Source organism: Haliotis rufescens, unplaced genomic scaffold, assembly GCF_023055435.1.
Source record: "Haliotis rufescens isolate VD_foot unplaced genomic scaffold, xgHalRufe1.0.p SCAF_6, whole genome shotgun sequence".
NCBI classification, from domain to species: domain Eukaryota; kingdom Metazoa; phylum Mollusca; class Gastropoda; order Lepetellida; family Haliotidae; genus Haliotis; species Haliotis rufescens.
This window is the reverse complement of record NW_025964334.1, coordinates 52,167,155-52,188,258: the sequence shown is the minus strand read 5'-3', so window position 1 is coordinate 52,188,258 and position 21,104 is coordinate 52,167,155. Positions and strand designations below refer to the sequence as shown.

Below are 21,104 nucleotides of genomic sequence, written 5' to 3'. Positions count from 1 at the left end.
TCTGACAAACCTAGAAACATAATCGGGGCGAACCGGGATTCGAACCCACAATCATAGGTTTTTGGCATGCCCAAGGGACGCAACTCTGCACAGCGTATCGCGGCGCCTAAGACGACTGAGCCACCCGTGCCCCCAGGAATGTGAGTAAATGAAATGACAGTTTCTGTCAACTCTGGGTATATCCTTCCACTACAGAAAACGTATTATCATTTGGCGAAGCTGTGCTTCTGTTTCCACATCATAGGTGCCTAGTCGTTTGTGCACAATACACATATATTTTATCAGTCTGAAGTTGAACAATTTTAGAACTTATCAAACACGCTTATCATCTTCACTTTTGCAACAGACACATATTGGAAAAAACCTCGTTGCATCAAATATTTACTTCTCGATATGCCGCTTATTTCGAAGTCACTTGTTTGCCTTGATTGCATCAGTGTCAACAGCGTTGCATCCCGCTATAAATCTCAGGATCCATTATCACAATTCCTACCATTATGGCAGAACTGAATTTCTGAGAAGACAGGGTGTGTTTCAGTTGGGCAGCTGGGCAGGTAACCTGATGCTGAAGAACCTGCACACTGAGTTCCCGTCGGACGTCTTCACCATGTTCGAGACAGTCGGAGCAACCCTGACCATTGGTAAGAGAATACCACAATAGGAAGTTTATGAGAAGGTTCGTTAGCTAGGATAAATAACTGAAGTATGTATGTTGCAGGATCGAGTGATGGCTCTGAGACAACATCCAGCCTCATGGACTTCCTGAGTCTAGACATGAAGGGCAAGGTCATCATCTCTGTCAGTCTTCCATCGTTCCCTTCGGGGGATGTGTTCATCAAGACCTTCAAGATTACACCCAGACATCAGGTATGATTTGTGTACATTGCAACCCTCTGTCCCAATTGAGTGAGTGAGTGAGTTGGGTTTAACGCCGCTTTTAACAGTATTCCAGTTATATCGCGGCGTGTCAGCTTAATGTGGGAGGAAAGCCCGAAGTGATGCAGGTCTTAGACGTTTACCACTTCTTTGAAACCCACGAGCACGGGTATATGGTGCTGACAAACCTAGAAACATAATCGGGGCGAACCGGGATTCGAACCCACAATCATAGGTTTTTGGCGTGCCCAAGGGACGCAACTCTGCACAGCGAATCGCGGCGCCTTAAACGACTGGGCCACCCGTGCCCCCTGTCCCAATTGAGTAAGGGGTTTAGAGAGAACAAAACTAAATGATGATATTTGGTTTTGAAACCCACGTGGTTTCTGCCCTCCCGATTGGTATCACTCTGAACGTCACTGGTGTTCAAGGTGCTAATACCACAATTAAGATGTATGTAGCTGTTGCTGAATAGCATGCAGACACTCACATCGCCCTGCCTTTTACAGAATGCCCATGCCTATGTGACAGCAGGCTTCAGGATGCAGCTGGACAGAAACAACAACTTCACTGTCAAGACAAAACCATCCCTGGTGTATGGCGGTATCAACAAGGCGTTGGTATGTTTAAGCAATCTTAGGTGGACATAGTGCAACCTGATCTTGGAAGACAGACTGTTTAATACATTTTGCATTTCATTGTAAGGTATTCTTTAATGATAAAAGCGACAATACCCATCTTATAATCACACGAAGACTGCTGAAAGCACAATCCGTTGTGTGATGCCGACTTAATCATAAGTATGTGTGAATCACTATCAGATTGTGATGATACCAGGTGCTCGGGGAAATGCGATCGTATCCTACCTCACATGTGTCACCCGTAACAAACGCATCCAGCTCATGTCATGCAATACTCTTATCTTGTCAAGGCAATTGTCAACAACTGAATAACCATTGGATATTTCCTCAGGTGCATGCCAGCAACACAGAGACGTATCTGCAGGGGAAACAGCTGGGTGATCCTGCAGTACTCAAAGGTGATGCACGAACTCTTGCTTGATGACATCCACTGATGCTCTTCATGCTAACTAGATGCTTTGTTTGTTTGTTCGTTTGTTGTTTAACGCCGCACTCAGCAATATTCCAGCTATATGACGGCGGTCTGTAAATAATTGAGTCTGGACCAGACAATCCAGTGATTAATATCATGAGCATCGATCCACGCAATTGGGATCGATGACATGCATTAATCAAGTCAGCGAGCCTGACCACCCGATCCCGTTTGTCGCCTTTTACGACAAGCATAGTCACCTTTTACGGCAAGCATGGGTTGCTGAAGACCTATTCTACCCCGGATCTTTACGGGTCGCTAACTAGATGCACAAGAGGAATAGTGTCCCTTCAGAATCGATACCTTGTAGTTGGAGTGTTGCACTTAGTTGGTTGTATATAGAGAATTTATGTTCAGCAATATTACACCCAAAGATGGGGATACAATGCTTGATCCACATGATCTACAATAGGGTCTATATGTTTAACCCTGGATATAAGTTTGTTATCTCCGGAACAAGTTACTTGCCAAATCTCACAGGGCCCAACGTTTACCCAAATCAATTAAGTGTGCATCATATTGTATTAATTATTTGTATCTAATGCTGACGAATCCGTGTTGCTACGAACATTGCATTCATTGCCAATGATACAGAAACTGAATGTTATTCATGTGATAATCAGCGTGCTGAATGTCCCCTTCTTTTCCACTTTCAACGTCGTTATTCTGTAAAGGTCGTGAGACACTGAAGAACTATAACTGTAATAAAGTAAGACAAGTTCTATGGATGAACAACTTCTTTATTACAATTAGTGCGACGTTTCGGTGTAGATCCTAACACCTTTAACAAGCAAGTGATGAAGGTGTTAGGATCTACACCGAAACGTCGCACTAATTGTAATAAAGGAGTTGTTCATCCATAGAACTTGTCTTACTTCATCACACCAACTTCTAAACGCCACTTAAAGAAGTTATAACTGTAATAGTTCGCTACATCCGCCTTTTTGATGTATCAACGAGCGGATTGATTGTGCTCTAACAGGTGCTATAGCGACTCTGTCGGCGGAGCTGGTCCCCGACACCACCCCTGGCTTGTCCAGTACAACCTACAGGAAGAACCTGGCCATCTCTCTGTTCTACAAGGTCAGTACCCGTCATTGTTGTCTGACTGACGCTCGGGCAAGTCTGTATTACATTGCAACATAATATCCCCATGTCGGCTGGCCATCTCTCTCTTCTACAAGGTCAGTTATAGCCACGGCTGTCTCGATGTGATCTTCTGAAGCAAATACTCAAATTGAGTCCTGTGCAATAGCATGTCCATGACAAGTATACTTCCAGATTTAGTGATGACGTGTCCTAACCATTGCAAGGTACTTTTAAAGACCGCCAGTTAATGATAAATCTGCTAAACTCTGAAAATCCTGATATGATCCATGCTGTTTCTGTATTCTTAAAACATGTCTTTAAAATGAGGAATGTGTCACTTGATATAAAATCGGATCATGTACATCGCGTGACAATGTTAATATCCAATCTGCATTGTACTATTGGCCTTGATGCCTAAAATACTGAATAAACTGTCTGTCTGTCTGGGCCTAAGCAGATTTGTCCGGAGTGAGCAGTTGGTGGGTACAATAAGACCAGATGATGTGCATTCTGGAAAACTATAACCACATCCTTCGTCTCCTCTAGTACTAGTTCAACTGTTTGAGTACGCCCGCCATCAGCAATTGTACATACGGGCAGTTCTCAGTCATTGAAAAACACTCAAGTCTCAAATCAAATATTGTGCTCAGATGCATCAATTGTATGAACAATTCATCTTCCGCATATTCACTGCTCAGAAACTATGCCGTGTGAAGTGTGCTCTCCCACTGAGGTGAGGTGAGGTGAGGTGAAATGGGGTTTAACGTCGCGTCGAAGATTATTGCACTTATATAGCGACGTGCATGCACGTGTATGTGTGTGTGTGGCTGCTTGTACTAGTCCGGACTGATGCCGATTTATAGTGCTAGCTCACTGAGATACCATGCTGCAGTTTAACATGAATACCCCACTCAGACACAGTATACTGACTCCGAGCCGACCAGTCCTTGTTTTAGCCCCTCAATGCCGAGCGCCAGACAGGGTAACAACAAGTACCATCTTTTAACCTCTTTTGGTATGACGCGGTGGGGGATCGAACCCCGGACCTTCCGCTCTCCGGGCGGACGCTCTACCACTAGACCACGGAGGCGGTCCCTCTCACAGTGACTAATATGGGGCGGTCAGTAGCATTTTCTCCCCACGCCCGAACCCCAAGTTGGATTCCTCAGACGGGTATATTGCTCTTCTGGTGTCCGCCGCCGTGAAATTGTTAGGTTATTTTTATAACAGCGCTTGGTGAACCAGTGATATGAAAGAATCGGGTGGTCCTCAACTTATTTTCGGTAATATATAAATATATAATTATCTGGGCTTTTCATAAATAAACTTTCAGTATGTGCTCGGCGTGTGTAGTGACAAAGCTGCAAGAAGATTCCAAAGTGGAGGCACGAACTTCATACGTCCGGTATCTTCCGGCACTCAGACATATGACAGTCGTAAAGATGAATACCCCCTGACTCAACCTATGACCAAGGTGGATGCAACCCTACAGGTTTGTTGTTTGTACATGTTGGTCAAATTTGTTTGTTGGTTAACTCGGCACTCAGCAATATTTCAGCTTTTATAGTGAGTGAGTGAGTTGGGTTTAACGCCGCTTTTAACAGTATGCCAGTTATATCACGGCGTGTCAGCTTAATGTGGGAGGAAAGCCCGAAGTGATGCAGGTCTCAGACGTTTACCACTTCGGTGAAACCCACGAGCACGGGTATGGTGCTGTCAAACCTAGAAACATAATCGGGGCGAACCGGGATTCGAACCCACAATCATAGGTTTCTGGCGTGTCCAAGGGACGCAACTCTGCACAGCGAATCGCAGCGCCTTAGACGACTGGGCCACCCGTGCCCCCTCAGCTTTTATAAGTAGGTCTGTAAATAATGGAACCTGGGCCAGAAGATCCAGTGATTGAGAGATCTACGCAATTGGGATAGGAGTGAATTGAACCTACCAAGTCACCGATCTTGACCACTTGATCCAGGATAGGTTTTGGGGACCTATATTCTTACCCGGGATTCCCACGTGTTCAGAGTTTGAAGCGAAATACCCACCGTGAATGTATACCGATCCTCAACCATCTCATTACACGTCATGTACATGTATGGTATCCACGGCGTCTTAATGGCACCATTGGGTAGAACCTCTCAGACATTAAATGGTGGTCAATCAGTGGAATCTCCTTATTGGGGGACTACCTGTCATACAAATAATAATGTTCTTCATAGTGGTGTCAAAGAGCCAGGATCGTCATTAAACTTCTTTGAAACTGGGTGTTCTTCCATAAGGAGAAGGGGTACGGGTGGCCCCGTCGTCTAATGCGCCGCAATTCGCTGTGCAGAGTTGCGTCCCTTGAGCAAGCCAGAAACCTATGATTGTGGGTTCGAATCCCGGTTCGCCCCGATTATATTTCTAGGTTTGTCAGCACAATACCCGTGCTCCTGGGTTCCATCGAGGTGGTAAACGTCTGAGACCTGCATCACTTCGCGCTTTCCTCCCACATTAAGCTGACACGCCGCGATATAACTGGAATACTGTTAAAAGAGGCGTTTAACCCAACTCACTCACTCACTCCATAAGGAGAATAATAAGAGTGTTATGTTACAATTAATTATTTGCACTAAATTAGTGTGCTGCACTATAACGCCATATTTCGTGTGTTTCAGACATCGGGTCGGGTCAAGTACATCAACGACATACCCCCTGTTCAAGATGAAGTGTACGCTTCCTTCGTCATCAGCACCGTGGGAAATGCAGACATTGACACAATCGACACATCATTAGCCATGGTGATACAGATATGAAATGTAGACCGATTGAAAGTTGTGAAATGTGTTCCCATTTGTTTATCCGATCACATAAAAAGTATTTAAAATACAATTATTTTGCATCCAAAATGTTTTATCTTCAAGATTGTTAAAAGTCAAGCAACAGTATAATTAGAAATATGAATTATGAAGACATGTCAGCGCATCAATGAAGTAATCCTTGGCATGTCATCTAAACAAGGCTAGTTATTTCTGTGAAACTGGCAAACTTTCGAATTATCAAACTTTGCAAGCTTGTCTTCGTGTGATCAGACTGACTGGTGAATGTATGGGAAGCAAGAGATGAGGAGCTCAGATCTTTGCTAACTTTCAGGCATGTCATCCTTGCTTACATTTCAGTCACTTCCTCGTTGTCACACAGTTGTGAAAGCTCAGGAACACTTACTTGGCCCCTCACCATCACTCACACACTGGTTGGTTGGTTGGTTGTTTAACGCCGCACTCAGCAATATTCCGGCTATATGACGGCGGCCAGTAAATAATCGAGTCTGGACCAGACAATCCAGTGATTAATATCATGAACATCGATCCACGCAATTGGGATCGATGACATGCATCAACCAAGTCAGCGAGCCTGATTTATGCTCATGATGTCAATCACTGAGTTATCTCGACCAGACGCGATTATTAACAGACCGCTGTCAGTAGCTGGAATTTTGCTGAGAGTGACGTTAAACAACAAACAAGCAAACGTTGGAGTATTATCATGTAGTATGGAATACAACCAATTAATATCTAAACAAATGTCACTCAACGGTACCTTTAACAAGTTTATGTTTTTTGTAAAATGACACAAACAACATCGTTGTTTCTTTGTTGTTTAACGCCGCACTCAGCAGTATTCCAGCTATATCGCGGCGGTCTGTAAATAATCGAGTCTGGACCAGCCAATCCAGAGATTAATATCATGAGCATCGAGACACGCCATTGGGATCGATGACATGCATCAACCAAGTCAGCGAGCCTGACCACCCGATGCCGTTAATCGCCTTTTACGACAAGCATAGTCACCTTTTACGGCAAGCATGGGTTGCTGAAGACCTATTCTACGTACCCCGGAATCTTCACGGGTACACTCACACATTGACTACCATCACTCGATTAGTATGACTGAACTTAATGTCTACAAACAGGCATGAAGAACAAATTCACTTACACGAGGTGAATACTCGGAGTATCTTATTTTAACGTATCACATAGTGCACTATATGAACCGTACTCTATTCTATCTCAACAGAGCTATCCTGGAGTCCTGAAGTACATTTCTGCTGCTGATATACCAAAAGGAGGCACGAACAGTTTCAGGGAACCTGGCGTCGGGATTGAGGAGGTATTGTTGAGATCATATTCTTTGTCCATAGGCAACTACTGTGTTCCTCTTGTCTCATGTCTTGTTGAGTTGGCATCTCGAGACGGCCTGACTGCTTATTGTGAACAGATCATTCATACATAACGCAACCCATCCTTTTAGTGTGATCTTGTCCTGATGGAAGAAAAGTCTCGTTCTGTCTATCATTAGTTGGTTTATTCTAGGTCGGGTGATACTGTGATTTGTGTAATTGCTATTTGAATTTTTGTGAAGCGTTAGAACAAACGTAAACCAACCAGCTAGTATACTCCCAATCGTCCAAATATGTAAATCTGTAAATCTTCTGAATAACATGACCAGAAACCTTGCATTAGAGATTATCAATATTACCTGTGTTTTATTGTTTATTTAGGGAGACGGGAGGCCCCGTCGTCTAAGGCGCCGCGATTCGCTGTGCAGAGTTGCGTCCCTTGAACACACCAGAAACCTATGATTGTGGGTTCGAATCCCGGTTCGCCCCGATTATGTTTCTAGGTTTGTCAGAACCATACCCGTGCTCGTGGGTTTTACCGAAGTGGTAAACGTCTGAGACCTGCATCACTTCGGGCTTTCCTACCACAATAAGCTGACACGCCGCGATATAACTGGAATACTGTTAAAAGCGGCGTTAAACTCACCTCACTCACTCACTCACTATTGTATAAGTCCATTGGGTTTCTAAAGATGCCTATTCAAATCAATGATGACAAGAAAATAGAGACCCCGAGACTGGGCCACGATGTACAGCTCAGTCTTGGCCCAACGACACTTATATATCCTTTGCAACTGTGCTTTAATAATAGAGTTACTGTAGTTGTAGTGCTAAGATCGCCTTGTGGAACAAGACCTGGTTTCAGGATTTTCACGACACCAGTGAGTGAGTGAGTGAGTGAGTTGGGTTTAACGCCCCTTTTAACAGTATTCCAGTTATATCACGGCGTGTCAGCTTAATGTGGGAGGAAAGCCCGAAGTGATGCAGGTCTCAGACGTTTACCACTTCGGTGAAACCCACGAGCACGGGTATTGTGCTGACAAACCTAGAAACATAATCCAGGTGAACCGGGATTCGAACCCACAATCATAGGTTTCTGGCGTGCCCAAGGGCTGAACTCTGCACAGCGAATCGCGGCGCCTCAGACGACTGGGTCACCCGTGCCCCTTTCACGACACCATGAAGAGATTGAAAGTCTACAGTGATAATTTGAACTGAATGGTCAGTTTTCTGTCCCCTCTTTCCAAAGTAGTACCATTCATGTCTTGTAGATATTCTGCAGTGGGAAAGTCCTCTACAGTGGGCAGCCTCTTGGTATCATCGTTGCAGGTAGGAATGGGTTTGTTTGATCAGAGTTAAAACACTCAAGGCCTCAGTAAAGCATTCAAATGTTTCATGTTGACATTTGGAGGACATTTCAAAATTGACGCATCTACTAGTATATGTTCCTGTGTTTTTTCGGATGAACAGTTGACTTGCCTTTGCATGTGTTTATGACGGGGGATACGCTCATCTTTTCGCGAACACCTGGTATCAACACTAGTAAACTGTTATGCGATTCATAATCAGATGCTCATGATACATTCGGAATCGAACAGTACAATCAACTCTGCTTTTAGCAGAGATTTCATGTGAATATTGAAAGGGTTTTGTCGCTTTTGTTTATTTGATTGATTTGATGTGTTGTTTTCTTTAAGTGGACAAACTATCAGCGGACACAGCAGCCAGCATGGTGAAAGTTACCTACAAGAACGTCCAGCCTCCCATCATTACAATGGAAGATGCCATTCAGAAGAATTCCGTATTTCCAAATGTTGCCCAAGAGTTTAAAGTTGGTGATGCTGCAGGTAGGTATAGCATTGAGTATAACACTATACGCGCAATATGATACAAATGTTGACTTTTCTGCCTGTAACTTAATGTCCTTTACACCTATCTTCACATGTATGCACATGTAAATTGTACCGGGGGGTCACGATTGGCCCAGTCGTCTAAGGCGCCGAAATTCGCTGTGCAGAGTTGCGTCCCCTGGGCACGCAAGAAACCTATGATTGTGGGTTGGAATCCCGGTTCGCCCCGATTATGTTTCTAGGTTTGTCAGCACCATACCCGTGCTCGTGGGTTTCACCGAAGTGGTAAGCGTCTTAGACCTGCATCACTTCGGGCTTTCCTCCCACATTAAGCTGACACGCCGTGATATAACTGGAATACTGTTAAAAGCGGCGTTAAACCAAACTCACTCACTCACTCAATTTTACCACGTTAATAGATAGTTAGTATCATCAGTCAGGACAAATGCAACCCACACAAACGTGAGCAATGGAACAGATTTATTAAACAAACGTGTATTTCTGTTCCAGCTGCAATAGCTAGCTCTGATAAACAAATTTCCGGGCGAATCAAAATGGGACACCAGTACCATTTCCATATGGAGACACAGGTGAGTAACCCAGAAATGAGTGAGTGAGTGAGTTGGGTTTAACGCCGATTTTAACATTATTCCAGTTATATCGCTGCGAGTCAGATTAATGTGGGAGAAAAGCCCAAAGTGATGCAGGTCTCAGACGTTTACCACTTCGGTGAAACCCACGAGCACGGGTATGGTGCTGACAAACCTAGAAACATTATTGGAGCCCCCCGGGATTCGAACCCACAATCATAGGTGTCTGGCGTGCCGAAGGGACGCAACTCTGCACAGCGAATCGCGGCGCCTTAGACGACGGGGCAACCCGTGCCACCAACCCAGAAATGAGGTCTCCTGCCAATAAAAAACTGGAAAACATACAAAATTAGTTTTCAAATGTGAATTCTTTAGGTGGATGGTCAATATATGTCTTGTCTTGCTGACCCGTGAAGATCCGGGGTAGAATTGGTCTTCAGCAACCCATGCTTGCCGTAAAAGACGACTTTGCTTGTCGTAAAAGGCGACGAACGGGATAGGGTGGTCAGGCTCGCTGACTTGGTTGAAGCATGTCATCGACCCCAATTGCTTGGATCGATGCACATGTTGTCAATCACTGGATTGTCTGGTCCAGACTCGATTATTTACAGACCGCCGTCATATAGCTGGCATATTGCTGAGTGCGGCGAACCAACAAACATGCTGGATGTCACGTATTGTTGTATTACTGTGTGTGGATAATCAATATATGCATATGCATTGGAAATGCGTTGATCGTGAATACCTAGAAAGTAGAATTATGTGACACCAACGTGAACAATAGTTACAATGTATTGATGTTTGGGAAACGACCAATAACAACAGACAATCATAGCTGCATCACATAACACATAGTGTGGTGGATTCGTGACGCCTTCCCTGATCTTCTCAACAGGTGAGCATCTGCTACCCAGCCGAGGATGGAGTGGGTGTCAGCCTCTTATCGTCCACACAGTGGGCAGATAGGGAACAACTGATTGTAGCCAAGGCGCTAAACATCAACGAAAGCAGGTATTTGTGACAAGATATTATTTTACGGATACTCTATGGGTTAAGAATACAGACTACCCCAAAATCCAACTTTCAAACTTTCTTGTTTCAATCAATAGACCTGTGTAGTATAAAACACCCAACTAAAATTATAGTGTTCAAGGCCGTAGTTAACTTTTGTCGACAGGGGGGTGGGGTGGGGTGGGGGTGGGGGCAAATATTTGTACAAGTATCACTTGTCCCTAACTAGTATTTTCATGATTCAAATATTAAAGTTTTCTATAAAAAATCTCTTCAGTTTCATTATAATTTTGAAAATGTTCCTAAAAGTTCAAAAGTTATTTTCGTGGATGAGCATGATAGACGTATCTTCTTGAATATACATACATGTATGCGATATCTATCTAGTAATGGTATGATTCAGCTGAATACTAATTTCGTAGAGGGGAATGTCCGAGTAACTCTCCATTCCTTGAAAATAATGGCGCAGAGGCCCCGCAGGGGCCGAGGCCCATTATTTTTAAGTAATGGAGAGTTACGAGGATATTCCCCTACTTAAAACTCATCCCTACTTTTACACTTTGACAAAATATTCTCTAGATGAAAATATTTGAAAAATTGAAATGCTGCTTCAAGATAATGTACAGTTGACAAGCAGCTCTCCATTCCTGAAAAAATAATGGAGCGTTCAAACAATAGAATGACGTCACAGATGTGTTTAAATTATCCATATGGGACAGTGGGGAAGGCCGGTGGTTAAAGCGTTTGCTCGTCACGACGAAGACCCAGGTTCGATACCCCGCATGGTTCAATGTGTAAACACAATTCCTGCTGTTGGCTACCGGGATATTGGTTGAATAGAGCGGCGTAAACCTCATTTTTCTCAATGTGTGTTGTGTTCCAGTGTAAACGTGACAGTAAAGCGTCTCGGAGGATCGTACGGAGCCAAAATAACACGTGCACACTTACCAGCTTGCGCTGCCGCTCTCGCCACACACGTCCTGAGGAGGTGGGTCAAACGACTATTAACAGTCATATTCTCATTTTGCTTAAGAGGCATAGCGTAAAAGTTCTTCTCACGCCATCCAAATGTTTGATGTCTTTTAAGTGTATTAATGTGACTGAACGTTAAAAGTATAACAGACAACTCACATACGCTTTGCGATTATTTACAGACCGCCGTCATATAGCTGAAATATTGCTGAGCGCGGCGTCAACAAACAGACACATACGCATTGTATTTGAAGAACTTCTGTTATGTATTTCAGACCAGTGCGATTAAACATGAACTTCCACACCAACATGAAGACAATCGGGAAACGTGCACCGTATCTGGCAGATTATAAAGTAAGATAAATACCTCATTTCAAATATATCTAATTGATCAAAAATGGCTTAAATAAAAGCGATAAAACCCGTTCCATATTTATAAGAAATCTCTGCTGAAAGGAGATTCCATTGTCACATTCTACTATATCATAAGCATGTGTTCATGAATCACTATCAAATAGTGGGCAGTCGGGTAGCCTAGTGGTTAAAGCGTTAACTCGTCACGCCGAAGACCCGGGTTCGATTCCCGACATGGGTAAATTGTGTAAAGCCCGTTCCTGGTGACCCCGCCGTGATATTGCTGGAATTTTGCTAAAAGTGGCGTAAAACCTACTCACAATGAAATAGCGATGATACCTGCTTCTCCGGAGTCACACGTCACAAATGCAAACGCATTTATGGTACAATCTACCCACTTAAGATTATTAGTTTCATCCTAATGTAATTTTCGTTGCAAGTAAGTAGCATACATGCTTAAAGCTATATTCAACAAATATGATTACTCATGTACTTTTCGTGCATTTCTTATCCTCGTGCAAGGTGGGTGTGACAAATGAAGGTAAACTAACTGGAATCCAGGTGACCGTAAACGCAGACCTTGGCATGTCCCCTAATGACAGTCACTTGGGTATATTCCCACCGTGGATGGACAATGGTGAGACCCCCCCCCCCCCCCCTCTCTCTCTCTCTCTCTCTTTCTCTCGCTCTCTCTCTCACTCGCTCTCTCAACGACGCAATAATGCTGGGATATTGCTACAATCGTTCACTGTCACAATGGCCCTCATTGTCCCCATGATGATGTTAAAGAATACATGACATGTTCTTCCATGATGCTCCTAATAGCTAAACTTAAGAGTTAGCTCGTAACTTTATCAACTTACGATATATCGAACATGTATTCCGGAGTATCTCACGCACAGATACATGGCTTCTACACAGTGGAGCGATGGAACGTATATTTTTTAAGTAACTAAAAGTCCAAAACACAAATATAATACCTGTATCAAATACAGTAAAATACGGTTATAGCGAACACGCTTATAACGAACTGACGGATATAACGAACTTACTTTTTTGGTCCCGACTATTTGCTGTAGTTATGCTGTATATATGCTTATAACGAACTACGGTTATGACGAACTAAAATTAGTAGTCCCTTTGAGTTCGTTATAACCGTAGTTTACTGTACATAACAATCGAACGACCATTTTTGGTTGTTTCATTTTTAGCAACCATCGATCGTGAGTGTATACTTCTTGCCTGGCAGTTTAGTAATTTGCCTCGTTCGACATAGAAGCACTTCTCTTATAAGCTGAAATAAATAGTTTATGTTGTCAGCGTACTACTGTCCAACGTGGGACTTCAAACCAGTTGCCCTGAAGACTAATCTCCCGACAAACATTGCTTGTCGAGGACCCGGTAAGATCTGAAGCTTATTTCAAAAAGTGCAAAAAATGACGTGTCTCGAAAGTATCAATGGTAGTACAATGCATAATCATATATGCATCATTTCCACTGCGATGTCCACAGCAATCATTTCCAGAAGACAGTCACCACAGCAATTATAGTGTTTCATATGTGCATGATTAAACGATGTTCGAAAATGTTTGGCGTGTGTATTTTCAACCTACTGTTAACAGAATGTACAAAGATCAATACCTACACTTGTACTAGCGTGTAGTGGAATTGAAATAAACCATTTGTGTTCAAACTGGGGGTCAAACGTTCAAACTAATTAAATTTCAATTGAAATTACGGGGTTCAAATTGGGTTCCAAGTTGAAAACATAATAGGTTATCTCCTCAACGTAGAAACGCCGTTGATGTAAACAAAATAATTCGTAATCACACTTTTAAACCAAATATTTTTTTCTGGAGTCATTGCGTATTTTATGCAGCTGTTAGATATTAAAGTTTATCTATTTGCTAGGATCGTGTCCATCCATCTTCATCATGGAGTCAATGATGGAACACGTCGCCAAAGTCTTGAACCAAGACCCTCTGGAGTTCAGGAAACTAAACCTGTTCAGCACAGGTCAAGTGAGTAGCTCCAAAAAGGCCAAATCAAACCAAATCACATATTTATTCAATGTCCGAAGGGCAATTCTATATTTGGATATATGTACACGTTTATTTCTTCACGTGGATCTGATATATTTCAGAATATCAAATTAAATCATGGTATAATAGTTTATACAAAGCCACTATACATTGTATGGTATCATCGTTCTATGTTATAAAGTTCACAAATGTTTCAGTTTGGTTGTCATAGTCATAGGGTCAGATTTGGAGAGTATCTCAAGCTGTCGTATGAGCCGATCACACATGCTGCTTAACGATAATACCCCAGGCCCTTCATTAGGTACAATGTGCTTTAAAATGTTCACCCGCAGAAAATTATTTCATCATTCATAATTATCCTAAATGTTTTATGTATTTTATTTCTTTTACTTGTTCCTTCTCTATGGTGTATATTTCGCTAAGGTATGTATATATACTCATATACCTTATGTGTATGTTGGGATAAATGTTTATGTTTACTTATTAGTGTGAGCAAATTATGTACATATGCACGTGCGTATGTTTACTTGCTTCTCAGAGTGAATTTTTTTTTTTTATTATTATTTTTTTTACTGTCTCTCGTAGCCCGTTTGGGTGGCGTTTGTACATGTGTTTTAATGTATCATGCTGCGATGGCTTTGATCTTCTTTATGTACAAATGCAGATAAAAAAAACCATTGATTGATTGATTGATCAATATTAGAAATAGCGAGTTATAAATGCATTTTACGCTAACATTGAGCCAAGAAAATATACGTGAAGAAGATCAGATTGATTCGACAGTACGGATAGTGTGTTTCCTGTTTCCAGAAAGCTGCCAATGGAATGATTCTGAAGTACTGCAACATCAAAGACATGGTGGCTCAGCTGGAGACGTCAGCCGATGTCCAGGCTAGAAAACAGCAGATTGCAGCTTTCAACCAGGTACAAACGTGTCCGGGCGCTGCTTTGTAGTATTCACAGTGATCTGCATGATAACCGCCTCCGTGGCCTAGTGGTAGAGCGTCCGCCCGGAGGGCGGAAGGTCCGGGGTTCGATCTCCGGACGCGTCATACCAGAAGACGTTAAAAGATGGTACTTGTTGTTACCCTGTCTGGCGCTCGGCATTAAGGGGCTAAAACAAGGGCTGGTCAGGTCGGAGTCAGTATACTGTGTCTGAATGTGGTATTCATGTTAAACTGCGGCATGGTATCTCAGTGTGCTAGCACTATAAATCGGCATCAGTCCGGACTAGTACAAGCAGCCACACACACACGTGCATGGACGTCGCTATATAAGTGCAATAATCTTGGACGCGACGTTAAACCCCATTTCACCTCACCTCACCTGCATGATAAACTTTAGAACTCTTTAAATGAGGTGACAGTTTAGCTTTGCTGACAACCTATGTTTAAGGTAGTGGTGTCCACTAATCACTCACTCGACGAACTTTCTCTATTTGTTGATATCAAGGCCAACAGATGGAAGAAGAAGGGCATTTCGGTTATGCCTCTCCGCTTCAACCTGAACTACTCAAACGCCAACTACAACGTCTACATGACCGTCTACCACGGGGATGGCTCCGTCGCAATATCGATCGGCGGTGTGGAGAATGGACAGGGAATAAACACCAAGGTTAGTTAGTATGTTAAAATGATGCAATGAGGTTATTAATGTTCATGGGTTCTCGATTTGTTCATAATACCGTTTTAATCAACCTACACGTATTGATGAACTGTGAACCTTCTGCATCTATGTGGACCGCCTCCGTGGTCTAGTGGTAGAGCGTCTGCACAGAGAGCGGAAGGTCCGGGGTTCGATCCCCGACCGCGGCATACAAAAAGACGTTAAAAGATGGTACTTGTTGTAACTCTGTCTGGCGTTCGGCATTAAGGGGCTAAAACAAGGACTGGTCAGCTCGGAGTCAGTATACTGTGTCTGAGTGGGGTATTGATGTTAAACTGCGGCATGGTATCTCAGTGAGCTAGCACTATAAATCGACATCAGTCCGGACTAGTACAAGCAGCCACACAAACATACATACGTACATGCACGTCGCTATATAAGTGCAATAATCTTGGACGCGTTGTTAAACCCCATTTCACCTCACCTCACTTCTGCATCTGTGTGAGAGCGAATGCTTAAGTTAGAAGTGGAAGTTTTAAGACAAATAAGGTTTCCTTGTTTCATCTGATAGACTACTGTGACTGTCAGATTAAATATTATGAGCACATTTCCACGTGACAAAGGTTCAGATGCGACTGCAAACATGCTGTAATATATAATGCGTCGATGGGTCAATTTACATTGATGATACAATAGGAATTAAGACATTGTTGTGCCACGACAGATGATGCAGGTCTGTGCCTTTGAGCTGGGTATTCCCATGGACACGATCAAGGTGAAGCCAACGACGACCCTGGCGGACTCCAACTCCATCACTACGGGAGGCAGCATCACCAGTGAAGTCAACGCATTGGTGAGATGTGTTACTCTATATAGGGTCAGGCGCTTGGCATAATAAGTTGAAGCTCTCTGGAGCAGCAACGACGGGTTTTTTAAAACAAAAACTCGTCTAATGACAACATCTTTTGACATACCCGTCAAATTTCTGAGTCTGAGAACATGAAGGCAATACACCCTGATCTTTCTTTACCCTCCCGCCTCCGTGGTCTAGTGGATAGAGCGTCTGCCCAGAGAGCGGAAGGCCGGGGATTCGATATCCCGCCGCGTCATACCAAAAGAGGTTTAAAGATGATACTTGTTGTTACCCTGCCTGATGATCGGCATTGAGGGGCTAAAACAAGGATGGGTCGAAGTCAGTTTACTGTGACTTGAGTAGGGTATTCATGTTAAACTACGGCATGGTATCTCAGTGGACTAGCACTCTAAATCGACATTAGTCCGGACTAGTACAAGCAGCCACACACACGTGCATCTTGAACGCGATGTTAAACCCCATTTAACATCACTCACCTCACCTTGCTGTACCCTACATTATCCTTACTCAGACTACACACTACAGTACCAACCCACGGCTACATCATCATCATAACTGTCCTTATAAATCACACGTCAGTTTAAAAATAGTTTTTTTGAAAGACTACACATCGAAATTATAATTTCCTTAAAATGTGTTAAAGGGTGTCACGCTATGCTGTCAACAATTAAAGACCCGGATTGCCCCGGTCAAAGCCAAGATGGTCAACCCTACTTGGCAGCAGCTGGTTGCTAAGTGTTACAGCGAAGGGGTGGACTTGTCAGCTAGAAGCTTGTAAGTTAAAATTATTCTGGATGTCAGTGTGTTGATGTTAGCGCTATACACACTCAACTCGTACAGAGAACAACTTGTGTGCCAGTTGAAGTTGTCATAGCACAACCATTGCATTTAGATTGTATATATTTTCAGCACGAATCCAGCCGGTGACAGTACTAACTACAACATCTACGGAGCAACGTGCACTGAAGTTGAGGTGGACGTTCTGACCGGGGAGAACCAGATCAACAGAGTGGACATTCTGTATGACTGTGGAGAGAGGTGAGATCAACAGAGTGGACATCCTGTATGACTGTGGAGAGAGGTGAGATCAACAGAGTGGACATCCTGTATGACTGTGGAGAGAGGTGAGATCAACAGGGTGGACATCCTGTATGACTGTGGAGAGAGGTGAGATCAACAGAGTGGACATCCTGTATGACTGTGGGGAGAGGTGAGATCAACCGAGTGGACATCCTGTATGACTGTGGGGAGAGGTGAGATACAAAGACGTCGCCAGTGTGAAGTGTGGAGAGTTGAGCGTGGAGTTGGAAGTGTGGTGTGTGCGTGTGGAGTGTGGCGTGTGGAGCGTGGAGAGTGGAGCGTTGAGTGTGGAGCGTGGCGCGGGAAGTATGGTGTGTGGAGCGTGGAGAGTGGAGCGTAGAGCGTGGAGTGGGAAGTGTGGTGTGTGGAGCGTGGAGAGTGGAGCGTGGAGCGTGGCGCGGGAAGTATCGTGTGTGGAGCGTGGAGAGTGGAGCGTGGAGCGTGGAGTGGGAAGTGTGGTGTGTGGAGCGTGGAGAGTGGAGAGTGGAGCGTGGAGTGGGAAGTGTGGTGTGTGGATCAGGATGCATCAGACTATAGGTTTGAGACGAGGGTACGTGGGCGAAACACATATTACTGGTAGAGGTGTATAAAAAACACGGACAAATAGGCTGTACACTCCATCATTATGTTTCTATGTTCATTGCTCCAGCATGAACCCTGAGATTGACATCGGTCAAGCTGAGGGTGCGTTTGTGATGGGCTTGGGCTACTGGATGACCGAACAGATGATCTTTGACCCCACGACTGGCACCGCCCTGACGGATGGCACATGGGTATGAACAGTAGCAAAAATAGAAAAAAAGTGGAAAAATACTAGCAGAAAAAAACATTTTAACCGGTATTAATTAACAATGTGCAAAGCGGTTCTTTCATAAATAACCTACTGACATAGCCTAGACATAATATGACTAGACCATGACCTTGAACATGTGACCCATTGTCACATTCAGTCACTGATATTGATGAAATTAATTATGCTCCAGTTGATATGTTCTAACTATGCTACGCCGGAAAGGAGGAATATAATAATCAGACGTTGAAGGCAGATCAGGCCCAAGTGTTTGAAGACATTCAGAAACCAGACACTATTAGTATTATATTTTATTCATAACATGTCGACCCGTGAAGACCCGGTTTAGAATTGGTCTTCAGCAACCCATACTTGCCGTAAAAAGACGACTATGCATGTCGTAAGAGGCGACTAACGGCATCGGGTGGTCAGGCTCGCTGACTTGGTTAATGAATGTCATCGATCCCAATTGCGTGGATCGATTATCATGATATTAATCACTGGATTATCTGGTCCAGACTCGATTATTTACAGACCGCCGTCATATAGCTAGAATATTGCTGAGTGCGGCGTAAAACAACAAACAAACAAACCAACCAAACAATTGCGTGGATCGATGCTCATGATGTCAATCACTTGATTATCTGGTCATTACTCGATTATTTACAGACCGCCGCCATATAGCTGGAACATGGCTAAGTTCGACGTTAAACAACAAACAAACAAACATAACATGCTGAGTAACAATGAGTTCATAGTTACTGACTACCTTAGGCAACAGTTGATACAGGTCAAGCCTTTATCACAATTTCATATATGTTGTTTTTCATGATCACATAGTGTAGAAGTCTCAAAGTGAAATATTTCTTCAGGAATACAAGCCCCCAATGGGAAAGGATATTCCTATCGACTTCCGTATTCAGTTCCTGAAGAATGCCCCCAACCCACGCGGAGTCTTGAGGGCAAAAGGTAATTATCTTGTTTCAATGTTGGTTAGTAACTCAAGTGTTAGTTGTGAATCTTGGATCAGTGGGATAGAACTTTGATAGGTGAACCTCTCAGGATACGCTCCACACCTTATCTCAGCCTCTCCACCCTCACAAGTATACGTTCCAAGGTCACAGGCTATGTCCTATACACCAGCTGGTAGATGTCCTACACGCCCTCCGATCTATGTCCTATACACCAGCTGGTATATGTCCTACACGCCCTCCGATCTATGTACTATACACCAGCTGGTATATGTCCAATACGCCCTCCGATCCATGTCCTATACACCAGCTGGTATATGTCCAACACGCCCTCCGACCTTTGTCCAATACACCAGCTGGTATATGTCCAACACGCCCTCCGACCTTTGTCCAATACACCAGCTGGTATATGTCCAACACGCCCTCCGACCTATGTCCAATACACCAGCTGGTATATGTCCAACTTCCTATCAGGTACGGTGGGGTAGTCCAGTGGTTAAGGATTAGGCTCGTCACGCCGAAGACCCGGGTTCGATTCCCAACAATCCCATTTGAGGTGTTACCCTTCATGATATCGCTGGAGTATTGCTAAAAGCGGCGTAAAACCATACTCACTTGCCGTCCTGTCAAGTCCGAGTTGTAGAGAAATATATACTATGCCGCAATTTTATATCTGGACGCTTCCTGACATACTCGGAGAATTCAATGAATGGGTTCAATTTGTGAGTATAATAGTTTTGTCCGTTTTTTCAGCTGTCGGCGAGCCACCTCTGTGTATGGCTGCGTCAGCGTTGTTTGCTGTGAAACACGCCATCGAGGCTGCCAGAAGCGAAATATCAAAGGACACATTCTTCCCTCTTGGTATGATTATTCATCTGGTCTTGCTACATTTATTTACATTTGTAAGAAAGGTTCAAACACATCTGTGACGTCATTCTATTGTTTGAACGCTCCATTATTTTTCAGGAATGGAGAGTTGCTTGTCAACTGTACATTATTTTGAAGCAGCATTTGAATTTTTCAAATATTTTCAACTACAGAATATTTTGTCAATGTGTAAAAATAGGGATGGTTTTATGAGGGGAATATCCTCGTAACTCTCCATTCCTTAAAAATAATGGAGCAGATGCCCATTATTTTTAAGGAATGGAGAGTTACTCGGACATTCCACTCTACATAATGGTTGATTAACCATGAGCGATTATACAGAAGATATGCAATTATAATAAAGAAACATTGGGACATTGTTTCATAATGTACCCCCGTGTGGAGAGTTCCCTATTATCAAATAATTGGCTAGTATCTGATTGAAATGAGGGCCCGACGGCTGCTGGTACTTTAAGTGGTGCTGACGGTCATGACTATTTGTGTGTTATATATGTCATAAGTAGCTGCACAGTAATGGTATGTGATTTGGCTTTGTTTATCCAACGATGAGTGGACGTAGCTCATGGTGCGGACACTTCTTTGGCAGGATATCGATAGCATGCTATTAATCAACTGCCTCTTCCAGATGGCCCAGCAACGGTAGAGGTGATTCAGACTGCCTGTCAAGTCGACAACCCACAGCTGGTATATGGTACATAGGCCAACCGGTGTATTGGACATAGATCGGAGGGTGTGTTGGACATATACCAGCTGGTGTATAGGACATAGATCGGAGGGTGTGTTAGACATGTACCAGCTGGTGTATTGGACATGGATCGGAGGGCGTGTTGGACATATACC

General features: G+C 43.5%; 1 protein-coding gene across 1 annotated transcript in view; it reads left to right on the top strand.

Annotated features, from left to right (window-relative positions):
• LOC125371665 (xanthine dehydrogenase-like) overlaps window positions 1-21,104 on the top strand; it is a 33,764-nt gene that overhangs the window by 10,122 nt on the left and 2,538 nt on the right. Inside the window, exons 10-34 of the mRNA XM_048386548.1 lie at window positions 539-641; window positions 719-867; window positions 1,386-1,496; window positions 1,849-1,915; window positions 2,972-3,072; window positions 4,412-4,570; window positions 5,736-5,858; window positions 7,135-7,227; window positions 8,509-8,566; window positions 8,935-9,084; window positions 9,598-9,677; window positions 10,573-10,688; window positions 11,572-11,676; window positions 11,936-12,014; window positions 12,537-12,651; window positions 13,335-13,415; window positions 13,926-14,035; window positions 14,867-14,980; window positions 15,509-15,670; window positions 16,386-16,514; window positions 17,179-17,309; window positions 17,445-17,573; window positions 18,265-18,388; window positions 19,278-19,374; window positions 20,130-20,237. Coding sequence (XP_048242505.1) covers window positions 539-641; window positions 719-867; window positions 1,386-1,496; window positions 1,849-1,915; window positions 2,972-3,072; window positions 4,412-4,570; window positions 5,736-5,858; window positions 7,135-7,227; window positions 8,509-8,566; window positions 8,935-9,084; window positions 9,598-9,677; window positions 10,573-10,688; window positions 11,572-11,676; window positions 11,936-12,014; window positions 12,537-12,651; window positions 13,335-13,415; window positions 13,926-14,035; window positions 14,867-14,980; window positions 15,509-15,670; window positions 16,386-16,514; window positions 17,179-17,309; window positions 17,445-17,573; window positions 18,265-18,388; window positions 19,278-19,374; window positions 20,130-20,237 — 2,794 coding nt within the window. The remainder of the gene's footprint in view (window positions 1-538; window positions 642-718; window positions 868-1,385; window positions 1,497-1,848; window positions 1,916-2,971; window positions 3,073-4,411; window positions 4,571-5,735; window positions 5,859-7,134; window positions 7,228-8,508; window positions 8,567-8,934; window positions 9,085-9,597; window positions 9,678-10,572; window positions 10,689-11,571; window positions 11,677-11,935; window positions 12,015-12,536; window positions 12,652-13,334; window positions 13,416-13,925; window positions 14,036-14,866; window positions 14,981-15,508; window positions 15,671-16,385; window positions 16,515-17,178; window positions 17,310-17,444; window positions 17,574-18,264; window positions 18,389-19,277; window positions 19,375-20,129; window positions 20,238-21,104) is intronic.